Source organism: Macrotis lagotis, chromosome X (genome assembly GCF_037893015.1).
Source record: "Macrotis lagotis isolate mMagLag1 chromosome X, bilby.v1.9.chrom.fasta, whole genome shotgun sequence".
In the NCBI taxonomy this organism is placed as follows: Eukaryota; Metazoa; Chordata; class Mammalia; order Peramelemorphia; family Peramelidae; genus Macrotis; species Macrotis lagotis.
The window spans coordinates 287,798,895-287,817,725 of NC_133666.1; the positions used below are offsets into that span (position 1 = coordinate 287,798,895).

Consider the following 18,831-nt stretch of genomic DNA (forward strand, 5'->3'; position numbering starts at 1 on the left):
CAGAAGCAAGGTGCTCCATCTCTCAGCCCTGGGCATTCTCTCTGGCTGTTCCCCATGCCTGGAGAGCAATTCCTCCTCCACTGTGCCAACTGATCTTCCTGTAGCTTCCAACTAAGATCCTTTCTTTTACTGGACGCTTTCCCCTCTCAATTCTAGAGCCTTCTCTCTCTGTATTACTTCCTATTTATCCTGTACATAAATTGCTCAGTATATATTTGTTTACATGTGGTCTTCCCCCACTTACCTTCTGACATGTCACTAATATAAGGCATTTTGAAGCAGCATTCATGGGAAACTTGAACAAAGAACATTTCACAATATGACAAAGCATGTTACATGTCTAAAGTTAACATTCAGTAAATAATATTTACTTAATTTTCTTCAGAAATCCCAAGAGAATTTTCCTTATAAAATCCACTAAATTCTTCTTTGACTTTTCTCCTCAGGTGCTCATGTCCCACCCCATCTCCCATCTAGCTAGTCAGAGTTTATCTGAAATAATAAAAAGATTCTTTTCTTTCTGATTAGGACTCTGACTCCTTCATGAAATGAGGGAAGAGTATATTGTCTTTCAGCTTAGTTTCAGTCATTTTTCAGTCATGTCTGACTCTTTGTAACTTCATTTGTGTTTTCTTGACAAAGATACTGGAGTAGTTTGCTATTTCTTCTACAACTCTTTTTTACAGATGAGACATTTAGGGATAACACACAGGATCACGCAGCTAGTAAGTGTCTGAAGGCAATTTTGAACTCAGGAAAATTAGTCTTCCTGACTCCAAGTCTGGCATTCCATGCACCATGGTGAACCCTACTGCCCTTTGGCAGGTCATTATTCCAGTTCTTTTTGGTAGACTATTCAAGCTATCAAGCCTTTTTTTCCACCTCAACATTTTAATGATTTCAAAGAAATAGATATTTGGAAAGAAGGGAGTAGCACATTGCTTCAGAATTGATGGTTAAGGAAAGATTGATAAAGGGTTCTCTTTCATATTAATTCAAATACTTTGAACTAAGATAATTTAAAAATGTTCCTTCAATATATCTAAAACTTTTGTCTCTGCTCCCACACTTCTGGGTTTCTTTGCAGGAGGAGCATTGATTGATTATTTGTTACCTCAAGTTGTGTTCACTGCCACCTTCTTCCAGTTGGTGCTCCAGCTAGACATCATTTGGAGTTTCCTTTTATGGGCACTAAATTTCATCTTATGCTTGGATTGGACCTGCCCAAGAAAAAGAAAGATGTTATTCTCCCTTTTTTATAAACTGCCACAGGGGACACAAAGCGTCCTTCTCAAGTTTTCATTACTCTATCAACTCTAACCCCAATAAGAGATAGAATAAGTTCGTTACCTTAAGGGGGAAGCTCAGAAATGTCAGATTAATTAAGAGTAAACATACTTGGAAGAGTAGCCATAACTGGAACCAGTGTAGGACAAATTTGTTTAGCTTTGTTTCAATTACTCCTATAAAATGATGACTGATAGGGCATTTTTATCTCTGAAAAATAATTAGGAGAATGAATGAGTACATGTGTAACTGTAGAATATTTAAAGGCATGCCTGCCACTTGACAGGGGCAACTGGATGGTTCAGTGGAGAGAGCGCCAGTTCAAATGTGACATGAACTAGTGGTGTGACCCTGGACAAGTCACTTAACCTTGTTTGCCTCCATTTCCTCATCTGTAAAATGAGCTGCAGAAGGAAATGGCAAACCACTCCAATATCTTTGCTAAGAAAATCTCATATGAGGTCACAAAGAGTCAGATATGACTGAAACAACTGAACAACAACATCTGCTTGATACTTAGCATTCCTTACTTGACTAATTTGAGGGACCTATAGTTTATTTAGCTAGTCCTTTCATAACTTTTCATCATAGCCAACATACTTCTTTCTCTAGTTATCCATATCCTTACTAACCCTGTTTCAAGTCATCATAGGTAATATACTTTAATCCATTTTTTATTCTTTGGAATACTTTATAGTTTTTTGGTCTTTCTTCTGTCATGGTGATCCAAGATTAGGAGCCATGGATCATCACCAAGAAAACATTGGTGTTAAAAAGATGAACTCCTGCAGCAATAGATAATTTGGGATCATTGAAAAGATGCCACAATTTCTCAAATGCAATTCAGCTTAATTTTTTCTGCTCCCAGACTCAGAATATTATCTATCTATAGCTTTTGCATATGGACTACTGTACTAATTTCATGGGCTACCCATCCAATCAGACAAGTAATCAAAAAGCATAATCCCATAGTTTTGAGCCTCAAGTAGTTTCCATAAGAAGGAAGAATATACCTGTTCAGCAAGGTGAGATGGACCTTCAGATGCTCTGATGCTCAGAGAGAGTAAGAATTGTGTGAATGTGAGAGTCCATGTCTTATTTATGACTTTTGCTTTAATTTATATTAAGAATATCAATATGGATGTGATTCAATCCCTTCAATAATTTATCAATAAGGTTTTTTTTGGCCACTGAATGATTATCAATATGAAGAGTACCAAGAATTAGTATTAATATTTTTAGATGTTCTGGCAGGGAATCTCCTGCCTACAGGTCATATTGGTTTTGAATTGCCAAGACAGGACTCAAAGTTCAATAAAACTAGCAGCTTTTTAGGGTTGAATTAATTAAATGTTTGAGCAAATATAACCCATGATGTTATAAATATCCAAATGGCCGCTGGCAGGAAAAAAGGTTCTCCATTCCTGGGAGGGGTTAGCACCCTCTGTTCTCTATTCTCTACCCTACCCCCTTCATTTTCCTCAACTCTACTATCATCAGGACAAAAAGAAAAAAAAAGACTTCACTGGACTGAATCCTCTTCTGTAACCTGTTTCAAAGTCAAAATAAGAGATTTCTAATTTCTGGTGAAAACTCTGATTACAGTCATGTTCTGTTCTGGGCCATTACCTGAAACAGCTGTATAGTTTCCTTGGCAGAAAAAGACAGAGCTTGTACTATAGTGGCTTAGACTTCTAGAACCCATGATAACATCTGTGCCATGAGGCAGCAACTCAGAACTTTGTGGATAAGTTCATCTACCATGAAAACTTCACTGCATTTAAAGTTTACCTTAAATGCAAAGATAAGGTATTTTTTAAGGGGATGGAGAACCTCTTGCCAATGATTAAGTACTTTTTCAAGTGTGTGCTTAACATTCGGTTCAGTTGCGCTAAAGAATAAATAACCTCTTTGGTGAAATTTGTTCCTTTTTATGATCTCCCCAGGTTTGAAACAGCATACCCAAACATTATAATTTTGGTCACAGGCTCAAGCCTTCAGAGAAATTACAGCTATATTGAGCCCCTTTGTTTATATTGCCAGGGCTTGTTTTGTTGACTCAATTTTTCCAGAGCAAAGATCCTTCAAGCGGCTGTTAGAATTCTTTTGCTTCCTGGAATTCCAGAGCAGTACAACAGGGAACCGAGAAAAGAGAAGTAAAATGTCCTAGTGGTTAACATAGCTGCAAATTAAGACAGAACCAGGAATAAGTCTTCGCAATACTGACTCTGAATTCACTATGTTTGTTTCAGAGTTTTTTTGAAATAGAATGTCACATATTCAAAAATATTTACTTAGTGGCCTGAATACAGGGAATGGTGTAAAAGCAAAGAAAGGGAGGTTATAAGTTACTGAGTTACATTTATAGAAATATAAATTTATTTCAGATCTACACTATCATGATTAAATTTTGTTTTAAAGTCAAATTTTATTTTATTTTTTGATCCAAATTCTTTCTCTCCCACTTTTTCCCTCAAATGAGAACATAAGATAAAATAAAACCCCTATTAAACATAAGTATAGTGAAGCTATGATTGTTCATTGTAGTAATCAGAACTCTGATATCTTTCCATGTTGTTTTTTTCATACATTTCCATTATCCCCTCTAGAGCTCTTTTCTGTTGTTATTAGACTCTTCTTCCCCCTAGATCTTTTTCTACCACCTTCTGCCAGCTTCTAGTGCTTTTTCTGAAGACACCCTATCAAAGCTTCCTGCTCGCATTTGCTCAATCACTCTGTCTCTCTCTCTCTCTCTCTCTCTCTCTCTCTGAGTCTCTGCCGTTTTGATTCTCTCTCCTGACTTTCTCTGTCTCTGTGTCTCTTTGTCTGTGTCTCTGTCTCTCTGTCCATCTCTCTCTGTCTCTCTCTGTCCTACCCCCCTTTCTAAAATGTGGCCAGGAGGAGGAGGATCTGTAACTCTCCTTTTAGACCCTGCCTGAATTACTTTATTACTTCTATCTACTTCTAATACTCTATATATACTGTTTGTGAAATATCTGTCTTTCCTTTCCAGTAACCTCAACTCTCATAATGTTTTTCTCTGCCCCAACTTCTGCCTCTTCTATTACCCTGAGTTTGCAGGTTCTGAATCTTCACAACTCTTCTGAATTCTGTCTGCAGTCTTCCTGCACCAAGCACAGAAGTGATCATACCTTAAACTTGAGCCCCTCCCAAGTGAATTTGCCCAGGTACCTAAATTCCTAGTTATGCTTATAATAGAAAATTATTAGTAATTTTCTAAACATTCAGCACAAGGTGATATAGTAAGTTAACTAGTGAGAAGTAAATGGAAAGGAAGAAGCTTTTCTAAAGAACCCACTATGGGTCAGGGCTGTGATAAGTGCTTTACAAAAGCTATCTCATTTGTTTCTCCCAAGAATGCTATGAGGTAGATGCTGTTATTATCCCCATTTTATAGATGAGAAAACTGAGGCAAACAAATTAAGTGACTTGCCCAGGGTACCATTCTGTATCTGAGGTCAACCTTGAACTCGAGTTTTCTTTTCTTTAGACTTAGCATTCAATCCATTCTCCCTTCTATCATAAAATGTACGAGTAAATATGTTATAGAAATGATTCAAATAATTCAGAGTTCTCCCCAAAACAAACAAACATTTAAATCAAATAGGGGTAGCTAGGTGGCACAATGGGTAGAGTGCTGGCCCTGTAGTGGGAAAAACCTTAATTCAAATCTGACTTCAGATACTTACTAGCTTTGTGACCCTGGGCAAATCACATAACCCCAGTTGCCTGAAAAATAAAACAAAACAAAAGACCATGGTAATATTAAGGCTCAATCTCTTAGAAGACAGATTTACTTTTTCCTCATCTGATTTTCTATTTCTTAGACTTGGTTACTTGTTTACTCAGCTGGACAATTGTCAATCCTCCACTTCACTTTTTGCAGTATACAACTGGCCAATGGGTGGCAACAAGACTTTTTATTCTGGGAGGCCTCTTCATATGTATGTGTGTGTGTGTGTGTATGTGTGTGTGTGTGTGTGTGTGTGTGTATGAATAATGGGGGGCTGAATTATATTCCTTGACATTAGGCCAAACTGAAGGGCACAGCTAAAATTTGAAACTAGGTAGATGGGCCAAGGTCAGTTTTAAGAGGTCTGTGCAAGGTGCAATGAAGCAGAGGTCTAGAGAGATTATGCTATCAAGAGTCCTGAGTCATTCAGGAATCATGGAGAAAAACATAATCAGAGCAAAAGTCTATGCTCTATGAGAAAAGCAGGATCTAGAAGATGGAGACAAGCAGGAAGTCATAGGGATTCAAGTATAGAAGCATGGTTCAGGTTCAGTGCTGAAACCTTGTACATCAGGTAAATCAGTATAACCAGCTTTGCCCACTGGTTCTAAGGCCAAGGATTTTTTCTTTTGCCCTGCTTTAAGAAGGTTTGGGAACAAAAAAATACTAACAGGTGTTTGCTTCTTTCCAGAGTAAGACAGAATTCTTCATGTACTGGTAATTGCTGCAGATCTTATAAATTTTGAGACTCCCTTCCAGTACTTACCTTACCTTTTATATTAAATTTATAGCATTGAAATCTTTTTTTTAGAAAAAAATCAACAAAAAGGAGCAGAGCCAAGATGCCAGCATGAAGGCAGGAATTCCTGGAAATTCATTCCCCAAATAACTCCAAAAGTCATCATATTATGACTCTACCCAAAATTTAGAGGGGCAGAACCCACAGAAAGACTGAGTGATACCATTTTCCAGTCCAAGACAATTTAGAAGATCCATAGGAAAGGTCTGTTTCACTGGGAGTTAGAAAGAGCTGCAGGGCAGCCACAGCACAGCTGCAGTGAAGTGCAGCCTGGTGAGCAAACCAGCTCCAGACTTACAGGAACAGCCTCATGTGGCTCCTGGGTGCCTGGGGATGCCTGGGTCTGTGGCAGAGGGGTTGGTTTCCAGAACTCTTGACCCAGGGATCATCAGGGACATCCTGAAAAGGCAGTGTGGGAACTCTGTTAAACCAGGGTGAGCATGGAGTAGAGTGCAGACCTCAGAGCAGCCCTGTGGTGAGAACCTGCAATGGGATTCGGCACTTCCAGAGCTCCAACCCTCAGACAGTAAGGTGGTTGGGGAAGACTGCAGAGGGGTCCTTCTGCTCTCCCTGGGTCAGGACTCAACTGTTTGCCCACACTCAGATCTAGGTTGCACTCTGGGCTCCCATACTACCATAGCTGAGCAGGGACTCTTCTCATAGCTCCAGGGCAGAGGGGAGGGCTGTGGTCATCCACATACTAAAGTACAGGTAAGAAAGCAGCCAGAGCCTGTCATAAGACCTTGGAGGAACTGAGATCCCAATGGGATGTCCCCCAAAACCCCCAAAGCCTTAGAAGTGCAGTAAATCAGTCATTGGCTAAGAAAATGAGCAAACAACTGGAAAAGGAGAATCTGACCATAGAACATTACTTTGGTCCCATGGAATACATACTCAAAAGATGTCAAAGTCAAAGGTTCTGTATCCAAAACCTCCAAAAGAAATAGAAAATGGGCCCAGGCTATGGATGAGCTCAAAAAAGACTTTGAATAGCAATTAAGGGAAGTAGAGGAGAAATTGGGAGGAGAAATGAGAGCGAAGCAGATAAATCATGAGGACCAAGTCAGCAGCTTGGTGAAAGAAATAAAAAAAATACTGAAGAAAATAAAATGTTAAAAAACCAGTTTAGGCCAAATGGAAAAAAGTAACACAAAAGGCAAATGAGAAGAAGAATGCCTTAAAAAGCAGATTTGGCCAGCTGGAAAAGGAGTTATAAAAAGCTCTCTGAAGACATGTAGAGTGGAATTAAAGGAAGCCAATGACTTTGTGAGCAATCAAGAAGAAATAAAACTATACCAAAAGAACCAAAAATTAGAAGAAAATGTGGAATATCTCATTGGAAAAACAACTGACCCAGAAAACAGATCCAGCAGAGATAATTTTAAAATTATTGGGCTACTAGATTTCACTGGGCCTAGATTTTATTTTTCAAGAAATAATATAGCAAAATTGCTCTGAAATCCTAGAAGCAGAGGGTAAAATAGAAATTGAGGGAATTCAGCAATCACTTCCTGAAAGAGATCCCAAAAGAAAAACTCCTAGGAATATTATAGCCAAATCCAAAGCTCCCAAATCAAAGAGATGATACTAAAAGCTGCCAGAAACAAACAATTCAACTACCATGGCTCTATAGGCAGGGTTACACAGGATTTGGCAGCATATATATTAAGGGCTTGTAGGGCTTGAAATATGATATTCTGGAAGGCAAAAGATCTTGGTTTACAACCAAGAATCAACTACCCAGCAAAACTGAACATCCTCTTTCAGGGGAAAAGATGGACTTTCAATGAAACAGGACTTTCAAACTTTCCTATTGAAACAACCAGAGCTGAACAAAAAGTTTGATCTCCAAGTAGAGGACTCAGGTGAAGCATAGAGGGGAAGGATGAGAAGGAATAAATATGAGGAACTTAATGATGTTGAACTGTTTGCATTCCTGCATGGGAAGAAGATACTGATAGCTATACGAACTTTCTCATAAGAGCAGTTAGAAGGAGCATACATAGGCACAGGAAGGATCTTGAATATAATGGCATAATGTAGTACTAAGAAGGAATCAATGGGTAATAAAGGAAAGTACTGGGAGGAAGGAAAAGGAGAGGAAGAAGGGGCTAAGCTATTTCACGTAAGAATCAAGATAAAGCTTTGGCAGTGGAGTGGAATGGGGAAGGTGAGGGGCAATGAGTGAGCCTTCATTCTCATCAGAAATGACTCAGAGAGGAAATAACATACACACTTAATGTGGTATAGAAGTCTATCTTACCCAAAAGAAAAAGGAGAGGGAAAGGGTAGATAAGGGGCAAGGGGGCGAGGGAAGGGGGGGAGTAGGTGATAGAAGAGAGGGAAGATTGTAAGAGAGGGTACTCAGATACAAGTGAGTCCTGGAGAGGGTGAAAGAAAAGAGAGAATAGAATAAATGAGAGTGGGAAGAATAGAGTAGAGGGAAATACAGCTAGTAATAACAACTGTGGGAAAAATCTTGAAGCAATTTCTCTGGTGGACTTAAGATATAGAAGGCAACTCATCCCAGAGACAGAGCCATTGGAATCAGAACACAGACTGAAGTACAATTTTCTTTCTCTCTCTCACATTATTCTTGAGGTTTCTCTATCTTTTTTTGGGGGGGGGTTATGTTTACTCTCACAACAAGATTATTGTAATAATATAAAATAAATAAACCAGAATAATAGTAAAAAATTTTTAAAAGTCAACAAAAAAAATGAATTCCTAATTTGAAAACAAAGCTTCAGTCTCAATTTTAAAGATTTATAAAGGGTATACAATCTGAAAAGAAAAAAACTTTGATGAATTAATTTTTTTTCCATAGCCCTTAATACATATGCTTTCTTGTTTTAGTTATGCGAAATCAAGGCAGTCTAAGGCTGATCCTCAACAGCAAACTCTGGGCACAAATGGAGATACAAAGAGCAAACCACAAAAATCTACGCATCACTGCCACAGATTTAGATGATTGTTCCATCAAAATATTTTTAATTCAGGTAAGATGTGGGGGTTGATTTTGTTGTTACTGTGCTTAAGAAATGTAATTATCTTATAGTATGTACCTAGCTCGCTGCTGTGGTCAGGTAACTTGATATTTTGTTTTACAGTAACTTTATGAAAGGTAGCATTATAGCAGTAGCAGGGGGGGAGAGAGAATAAATGAATTAAATAACTTATCATGTTTACTGAGTGCTAAACATTGTGAATATGTAAGTATAAAAACGAGATAGTACTTGCATTCAAAAAACTGACATTCTAATGGGAGATACTCAAACCATTTTAGAGAAGTAGAGGCAAGGTATGGAGTATGGTCTGAAAAATCCCCGAAATGGGAGTTGAACATTATTAGTGCAATGAATTGATAAGTTCTTTCAAGGGGAAGTGATTATGTTGATTTTGTTACAGTTTTCAGACCAAGAGGTTAGAAGGGAGAAGGGGATGGAAAAATGGCAAGGGCAAGAAGAAAAGGCTTCAACTTACAGAGTCAAGTGACATAGTCCATGCCAGACATGATCTCTGCCAGGTTACTTTGGAATGTAGAATAGCAGTAGATAGTATGGCAGAAAATGGCTGGAATTAAGAGCAAACTGGCTTTAGAGTCAGGAAGACCTCAGCTAAAGTCTTGCTTTTTACCACTGAGGTCAGCTAGGTGGCACAAGGGATAGAGACTTTAGAGTCAGAATGGCAGTTTGAATTCAGCCTCAGACATTGTATATAACTTGTACATACAAGGGGTAGCTAGATAGTGCTATGGGTAGAGCATGGACCCTGAAGTCAGGAGGACCTAAGTTCAAACCCAACTTCACTAGCTGTGTGACCTTGGGCAAGTCACTTAACCTTTATTACCTTGCATTCAAAACCATCTCCAGTCATCCTGGTCATATCTGGCCACTGGACCCACATGACTCTGAAGGAGAATGTGAGGCTTGTGACTTAGCACAACCCCCTCACTCAAATCCAATTCATATCTTGTCATGTCATCATCTCCCTAATGTTGTGGTCTTCTTCAGAAATGAAGGACACACATTATTTTACCACTGAAATCATCACAATTACCCAGTGCCCTTAATCTACTCTAAGATTTTAAAATGAAGAATTAGATGCCCACCTGTTTTGATAGAAGGAATCTTCCCATACTCATTCCCGTGAATCAGTAAAATCATAGTTCTGGTGTCTCTCCTCCAGCCCCATGCCCAAAACTGTTACTAGAATTTCAAACCACTATACTTTTAAAGTACAAAATAGACCTGTGCTGAATAAATATTGACAAAATTTATTCTAATAGTTTAACTGTCAATCATTTATTGTGTTCTCTATTGGCAGATATTGAGGAATGTAATATATAGATTTTGTCATATTTTTATCAAGTTATTTGTTTTAATGAGGTCTGCAGCTGAACCACTCTCAATTTTCTACACACACACACACACACACACACACACACACTATGGTTCTTATGCTGTCTTTTGTTCCTTGTAATCAAGGAAGGGAAGGGAGCAAGAGAGGACAATTTGGACCTCAAAATTTTGCAAAAAATATGAATGCTGAAAACTATCTCTAGCTGAAATTGGAAAAAATTGACAAAAAGAAAGTGATCAGTGAAGCATTCATGGAAGAGATAACACATATAAATCATCAAATTGGATCCAAGAAAAGGGGGGTTAATTCACCAGATAGAAGAAACTCATTTTGGTTTGAGGGACAGTGGGAGAGAAGGCACAGAGACAGAATCCATCTGAACAGGGGATAAAGAATAGTTCAGAATGAATATATAGTCATTCTTCTTTGATCCCAGGTAATGATAAAGTTTTAAAGAGTTCTATGAAAAAAAAAACAAAAAAAGAGTTCTATGTATCATCTTCCCATATATGAATGTAAACAGTTTAATCTTCACTAATCATTTATGACGTATCACTTATATTTGATTTTTTAATCCTCTTGAGTTCTGTGTTTAAATGTCAAATTTTCTACTCTTCTCTGATGCTTTCATCAGGAATGCCAAAAAATTCTCTGTTTCATTAAAGAGATATGTTTTCCTCTGCACGCATATATATATATACATACATATATATATATATATATATATATAGATATATATATATATATATTACTCAGTTTTGGTGGGTAAGTTATTCTTGGTTGTAATCCTAGATCTTTGCTTTCAGAATATTGTGTTTCCTTATAGTGGTAACTGCTAAATCTTATGTGATCCTTATTGTGGCTCCTGTACTACTTGAATTCTTTCCTTTTAGTGCTTACAATATTTTTTCCTTCACCTGAAAGCTCTAGAATTTGATCATGATATTCCTGGAAGTTTTCATCTTTGGGTTTCTTCAGGAAATGACTAGTAGTTTCTTTTAATTTTTACTTTGTCTCTAGTTCTAAGATATCTTAGAAGTTTTCTTTCAAGATTTCTTGAAATAAAACACCTAGGTTCTTTTTTATTGTTGTGCATGACTTCTGGTCATACTTCTTAAATTATCTGTCCTCAATCTATTTTCCAGGTCAGATGTTTTTTCTATGGGATATTTCACATTTTTTCAGTCTTTTTATTTTATTATTTCTTGATATCTCTTGGGGTCATTAGCTTCTACTTGATCATTTCTAATTTTCAAGGAGTTATTTTCTTAAATAAGGTTTTGACCTTTTTTACGAAGCTATTGATTCCCTTTTAATGTCTTTCTTCCATGGCTCCCATTTCTTTCCCTATTTTTCCTCTATAGCTCTAATTTGGTTTAAATTTTTTTTTTTGCCTTTTTAGAACTCTTTTTAAAATGCTTCTAAAAGTTCTTGTTCGGGCTTGTGTTCAATTTGAAATTTTTTTGAGGCTTTTCTTGTAGAGGCTTTCAAATAATTATCTTCTGTGCTTGATTCTTGAAATTCATTACATCTTGATTTCGGACTTCATATTAGCACTAGGATTTTCTCACTTCTGGGGAGGATGTCTAACTTTTTGTGTTCTTTTATATCCTGCTGCTTTTACAATTCAGTCTGGGACCTGCAAGTTTTCAGTGTTCACAGAGTCTTCTGGGGAGATATCTGCTCACTGACCTCTTGACCTGAGTCTGCAAGTTCCTGACTCAGATTTGAGTCTTTTGGCTTATTTGTAGATGAGTTTCAGGAGACTACTGCAGGACTCAGTCATTGTTAGCCCCCTGGGAGGTTCTGCAGTTACAAAGCAACTAAATTACTGAGTCCCATTTAATTTGGGAATCACTTGCCCTAGTTTTTCCCACCTCGGACTTATATACTGGGATAATGATGGCAACTGAGTTCAGCTCTTGGGGTGATATCAAATTTGTTCCACATTTGATATTCAATAACCACTCCTTTCCACATTGAATCTATAATGGGAAACTGTTTAATGGGTGTCAGAATTGCCATGTGACATCCCTTCCCTGCACCCAAACCTAATTCAGGGATGTCCTGCAATCTTTTTTGCTTTGGTGCTCTGTCTCAGTCCCATTTCAGTCTTTAAGCACTGGAATGCTCTCCGCTATTGTCTCCCACATACCATGCCATTAGTCTGCATACTTTTCTATTGATCTCCCTAGGCTACTGGAAAAATGACTCACCGTAACTTTTTTTTTTGAACTTTCCCAATTAGAATTTGTTCTGGCACATTTTCTAGATCATTTTGGAGGAGGTATGTTGGGCAAAGTATACATAAATGTTTCCTTTCAACTCTGACATCTTGAGCTTGCTCCAGAAAAATCATTTTGGCAGCTGTGTTGATAATAGTTTAAATTGGGAAGAGTTGAGGCAGAAACATCAATTGGAAGGCAACTGCATTAGTGTAAGCAACAAGTGAACTAGAGTAGTTCTAGTTAATGAATGGAGAGAAGGGTACATAAAGGAAAGATACTTAAGTTAGAAATTTGGCAGCTGTCATTTCCAACTGATTATCCTATAGCATTTCAACAAAATAAAAAATGACTTTATCTTCTAACTTCTCTGTTAATAGCACTGCCATTTTTGCAAGGAATCATATTCAAAACCCTGTAAGTCTATGAAACAACTTTCATTTATTACAGAGCCTTCTCCCCTCCTTGAGAAAGCAAGTATGTGAAATCATGCAAAATATATTTCCATATTAGTCATGTTGCAAAAGAAAACAGACAAAAAACTAAGAAAAATCAAATTTAAAAAGTATGGTTCAAGCTACATTCAGAGTTCATCATTTCTTTCTCTAGAGATGAATAGCATTTTTCAACATAAGTCCTTCTGAATTGTCTTATATCATTGTCTTGATCAGAGTAGTTAAGTCTTTCACAATTGATCATTCTACAATATTGCTTTTATTCTGTATAAGGTTTTCCTAGTGAGTAGGAACTTCAGTTATTATTAGTTCATATAAGGTTTCCCAGGCTTTTCTGAAACCACCTATCTCCCTCTTCATTTCTTACAGTATACTAGTATTCCATCATAGTCATATGTCACAGCTTGCTAAAATATTCCCCAAATGATGATCATTCCTTCAATTTCCAATTATTTGCCACTACAAAAAGAGTTTATAAGTAGGTGATTTTCCCTTATCTTTGATCTCTTTGGGATTCAGACCAGGTAGTGATATTGCTGGATCAAAGGTACTGTATTTCACTTCCATTATCTTTTACCTCTAGTATTTTGTAAGTCCCCTAACCAGTTTCCCTCCCTTCTAGTTCTGTCCTCTTCAATCCATCCTTTATCTTAGAGCCAAAGTAATCTTCCCAATTTTCAGGTCTGAGCATGCCCCCAAAGTCCTTCAACAGTTTCTTATTGACTACACCCTTACAAACAAATAACCCAGAATAAAATTTATAATGGAATGCAGAACCCTCTAAGATTTGGTTCCAACCTATCTTTCCAGTCTTGTTTTATACTAACCTTTGCACCTAATCCAGTCACCCTGGAACATTAGCAATTGCCTGATTTCATATTATCCTTTCTTTGGGCAGATACGTTCATAAGGGCAATCCTTTTGGAATCCTCTTCTTATAAGATTGTCATCAGGTTCACTTCTTATGTATGAAACTTTCCCTGATTCTCCAAACTAGACTTTATCCATCCCTAATCTTTTTTCTCTTTGGCTTTGACTTATCATATTCTGATTGTGGTATAATTTTTTGTGTGTTTGCTAATAAGTCGTGTCATTTTTACAGCTCTATATCCATAGTACCCAATCCAAATTCATGCTACAGAATAGAAAACTTAAATATATATTTAATTAAATTTAATTAAAGATGTCCTGATTCACATCAATGATAGATTTACTAATATTGATTAAATCAAAGATCCTTAGAAAGATTGAAGAAAATGCAGTATCAAATTTTAGCAAAAGAATTAAATTATAAGTTTTTAAAGACCTAAATTCTAATCCTGTTTCTGCTATTTAGTATGTGATTTTCCTCATCTTCAAAATGAGCATGATATTTGCCATGCCTAAATTGTAGGCTTGTTATGATGATCAAATGAGATAATGCTTAGGGGTTTATCAATTGGCTCATGACCATATGCTAACTTCATAGTGTGATCCATTGGAGATTTTAGGGAAAAATAAAGTTTTTACTAATATAGCTAATGAACATGAAAGACTAGGACAACAGAGCCTAACCACATGCCTAATATCATATGAAAAGTTCTTTGATAGACTATTACTTGTAATTATTACTAAAAAATTGTGGCTCACATATACAAATTTCTGATCATTGAGCCCATCATGGAGGAAAAACAAACTTGATTTTCTTTGAGATAATGTATGGGAAAATAGTTTGAAAAGCATAAAATATTATACAAATTGTAATCACACTTATTTAAAAACAATAACCAGAAAATATTTCTGTATTGTACCTGTAAGGGAAAGGGACACAGAAATCTGAGGGAATGCCCAGTTGTCAGATTTTGTTCTAGAAAAGGGCAGTGTTTTTAGGGGGATGCCAGGATGTCTAGTCAGAGTTCTCTGAAAATTCAGGAAGCATTTTCATGCCCTTTGCCTTCATGATCTATGCCCCCAGGAACCTGCTTTTCAAGCAACTGGTTTGGGTACTAGAGTTTTTCAAGCAGATTTGATGCCCTGCCTATTGGAATCTGAGGTGTTTTTAAATGGTCAAAGAAAAAATTTAGTTGATTCACAAAGAAGTAGAAGAGCTCAACTCCCTTCCAATAGGTGGGGTCATTGGGAAATTTTTTCTCTAACTTATCATGACCTAGAAACTAGAATTTCCAAACTGGGTTTGTAAACTAACATTTCTTGAGATCTGGGGTAGCTAGGTGGCTCAGTGAATAGAGTACTGACCCTGGAGTCAGGAGGACTTCAGTTGAAATATGGTCTCAGATACTTAATAATTGCCTGGCTTATGTGATCTTGGGCAAGTCACTTAACCCCATTGCCTTAAATAAGATTTAAAAAAGAATCACATTTCTTAAGATTTATAAATGTTTGAGGTACTATTTAAGATATATGAAGTAGAATAATTCTCTCCACTAGTCACCAAAAAGATGTTCTAAAATTGATTTAGCAATATTTTATTTAAAATGCTTCATTAATTTGTTTGTTTCCCCCCTTTTAAAAATATTATTTTTACCTTTATGGTGACAATTGGAACATCATAACTCCTTCAAGAAGGAAAAGTACTTCAGCCATTTATAAAGCTAAATTTTGCAGAATAAATACTAAATTTAAATAAAATTTCTTTAAAATCACTCAATTTTGCTTTCTCAATCTTATTATGTATTTGCATTTGCCTCTACCTCTTTACAACTATTCATTAGATAATGCAATTTAATTTAGTGTAGGTTGTTTTTCAACATTTGGAGAGGGGAAGGTGATTATTATCTACTCACTCTACAAGGTTTATGCAACATAGGTACTTTTTCTTCAAGGAACCTAAGCCAAGCAATCATAATAAGTAGGATGGAAAATCCTTTAAGAAGAAATCCATAGACACCTAAAATATGTTTAAAAATACTAGTCTGTGATTATCCTTAAAAATTTTAATTTTTTGTGCAGGCAAGTGCCAAAGATATTGGATGTCTTTATGCAGCAATACATCACCGACTTGTTGCACTAAGAACCTTTTACAAGCAGGAGCTTGATGTAAATGAAATTGAAACTGAGTCAGAAACAGTCATTCAATTATTCAGCTGTGATAGTTGTGATGAAGATGATGATATATTTAAAATCACTACAAATCAGTCTGGTAAGTTGATTTTCATTCCCTAAATGCAGTTTCTGCTAGCATTTTTCCAAAGGGCTAATCATATCTGGCATCCATGTTTTTGGTACACAAATTATAAATTACAGTTTCCAGGTAATTTTCCAAAAGTTTATTTCTTGATTTTTCCACTTCATTTCGTGTGTGTGTGTGTGTGTGTGTGTGTGTGTGTGTGTGTATGTATACATATTCACAGGAGGGGATAGAGACAAGAGCAAGGGGGTATGTATGTAATGGCAAAGAAGGACATAGAGAAGCAGAGAATGGGGCCCTTAAGATGAGCACTTGGTGGGGGGTGGCTAGGTGGTGCAGTAGATAAAGCACCGGCCTTGGAGTCAGGAGTACCTGGGTTCAAATCCGGTCTCAGGCACGTAATAATTACCTAGCTGTGTGGCCTTGGGCAAGCCACTTAACCCCATTTGCCTTGTAAAAAAAAAGAGCACTTAGTTATGAAAATACTATGAAATATGAAAATAAAAAAAGACAATCTAAATTTATTAAATGTTATTTTCAATGAGGAACACCTTTATTTAGAAACAGAAATTTTTATTAATTGATAGTTTATTTTTCCAGATACATGTTATGAAAGCTTTTCATTATTCATCCATATGAATGTGCATATTTTTAAGTTATATTATTTCCTTCTGCCCTCTCTTCTTACCACCCTCCTCTCAGCATCAAACAGTCAGGTGAATATTGTACATACATATTTCTGTTAACCATGTTTATAGATTAGTCAGTTTTGGTATGAGGAAGTAGGATTAAGGGAAAAGAAAGAAAACCAGAGGATAGGAAAGAAATACATAATAGAAACTTTTTTAAAAAAGTGACTGTAGTGTTCATCAGATTGTGAAGAGTTTTTTTGGTTTGTTATATTTTGTTTTTCTTTCTCTGGGGATAGCATTACCTATAATTGGTCTAATAGGGTTGTCCTAGTGCATCCATCAGGGTTGATCAATTCACAGTGTTCTTATTAATGTGTAGAATGTTCCCTTGGTTCTGCTCCCTTTGCTCAGTCTCAGATCCTGTAATTCATTCTATGCTTCTCTAGTCTGACCATTTATGGTTTCTCATAGAACAATAGTATACCCTAACATTCATATATCATAATTTGTTCAGTCATTCCCCAATTGATGGGCATCTCCTCAATTTCCAATTCTTTAACACTACAAAAAGAGCTACTATGAATATTTTGGAACTTGTGAGACTTTTCCCATTTTTTATGATTTCATTTGGATATAGGCCTGGTATTAGAATTGCTGGTTCAAAGAGAATGATCATTTTTATTGCTCTTTGGGCATAGTTCTATATTTCTCTCTAGAATGGTTGGATCAGTTCACAGCTCCGCCAGCAATGCATCAATGTCCCAATACTCCCACAAGTCTCCAACATTTATCATTCTCCCTTTTGTCATCTAAGCCAATCTGATAGGTGTGAAGTGTTAATTGTTTTAATTTGCATTTCTCTAATCAATAATGATTTGCAGCATTTTTCAAATGGTTAAATGTAACTTTAATTTCTTCATTAGAAAAACTGTCTGTTCATATCCTTTGACCATTTATCAATTGGGGAATGACTTGTAATCTTATAAATTTCATGCAATTCTCTATATATTTTTAAAACGAGACCTTTATAAGAACCCCTAGCTGTGAAAGGTATTTCCCAGCTTTGTTTTCCTTCTAATTTGGCAGCATTGGTTTAATTAGTGTGAAACCTTTTTAATTTAATATCATAAAAATTATCCATTTTGCAATTTATAATGTTTTCTATTTCTTATGTAGTCATAAATTTCTCCCCTTTCCATAGTTCTGCCCGGTAGAATATTTCTTAATCTGTTAAATGATCTATGGTGTCGCACCTTATGTCTAAATCCTGTACTCATTTTGATCTTATTTTGGAATAGGGTGTGAGATGTGGGTCTATGTCTAGTTTTTGCCATACTATTTTCCAGTTTTCCCAACAATTTTTGTCAGATAGTGAGTTCTTACCCCAGAAGCTGTCTTTGGATTTGAGAAATCATTGATTATTTCTTCTTGTTCTTAAATCACTATGTCTAACTCTTTGTGACCTCATTTGGGGTTTTCTTGGCAAAGATTCTGGAGTGGTTTACCAATTCCTTCTCCAAGTCAATTTATAGATGTAGATGTCAAAGAACTTGCTGAGGGTCACACAGCTAGTAAGCTTTGAGGTCAGATTTGTACTCAGGAAGAGGGTTTCTCTGACTCCTGAGCCTGCACTCTGCCCACTTAAACCACTTAGCCACCCTGTTTATTTCTAGGGACTGAAGAATATAGTAGTTCTGAAAATGAGTGAACAATGAATAGACTTTTGGGTGAAATAATATATGACCTTTTAAGTGTCGAATTTAAGAGTGTGAATTTAAGAGCAATAGCCATCATTTTGGTGATGATAATGAACAGATGAAATGAACAGTTTAATCATGATTTATAGAATAGTATTCTATAAATGAAACTTATGGGATGGACTTTCTGGCACTTTTAAGAGTAAACACTTTAGGCAAATACAGTCTTTTTGCTATTTAGGGATTATATAATCTTCTCAAACCATCCATGCCCACCCATCCTGAGTACTCTTTCTCCAGGTACAATGAAGTCTCCACCCATTCTATTAAGAAACATGTACTCACCTTCTGACATTGTGAGGGTGCCAGTACAGCCCTCTGGCTATCTACCTATCATCTCTCATTCCTGTCAAGCATACCAATGAATGTTCAGGTTTCAATTTTGTCATTTTGAGTCAGAATTTTATATTAATTATACATAATTCAAGAACTT

At 36.4% G+C, this 18,831-nt stretch overlaps 1 protein-coding gene across 4 annotated transcripts in view; it reads left to right on the top strand.

Annotated features, from left to right (window-relative positions):
- The window catches only part of RANBP3L (RAN binding protein 3 like), a 67,167-nt gene that overhangs the window by 39,800 nt on the left and 8,536 nt on the right, over positions 1 to 18,831 (top strand). For all 4 annotated transcript variants that reach the window (XM_074207678.1, XM_074207680.1, XM_074207681.1 and 1 more), the window contains 2 exons: positions 8,697 to 8,839; positions 15,832 to 16,021. In XM_074207678.1, the coding sequence (XP_074063779.1) occupies positions 8,697 to 8,839; positions 15,832 to 16,021 (333 nt within the window). The remainder of the gene's footprint in view (positions 1 to 8,696; positions 8,840 to 15,831; positions 16,022 to 18,831) is intronic.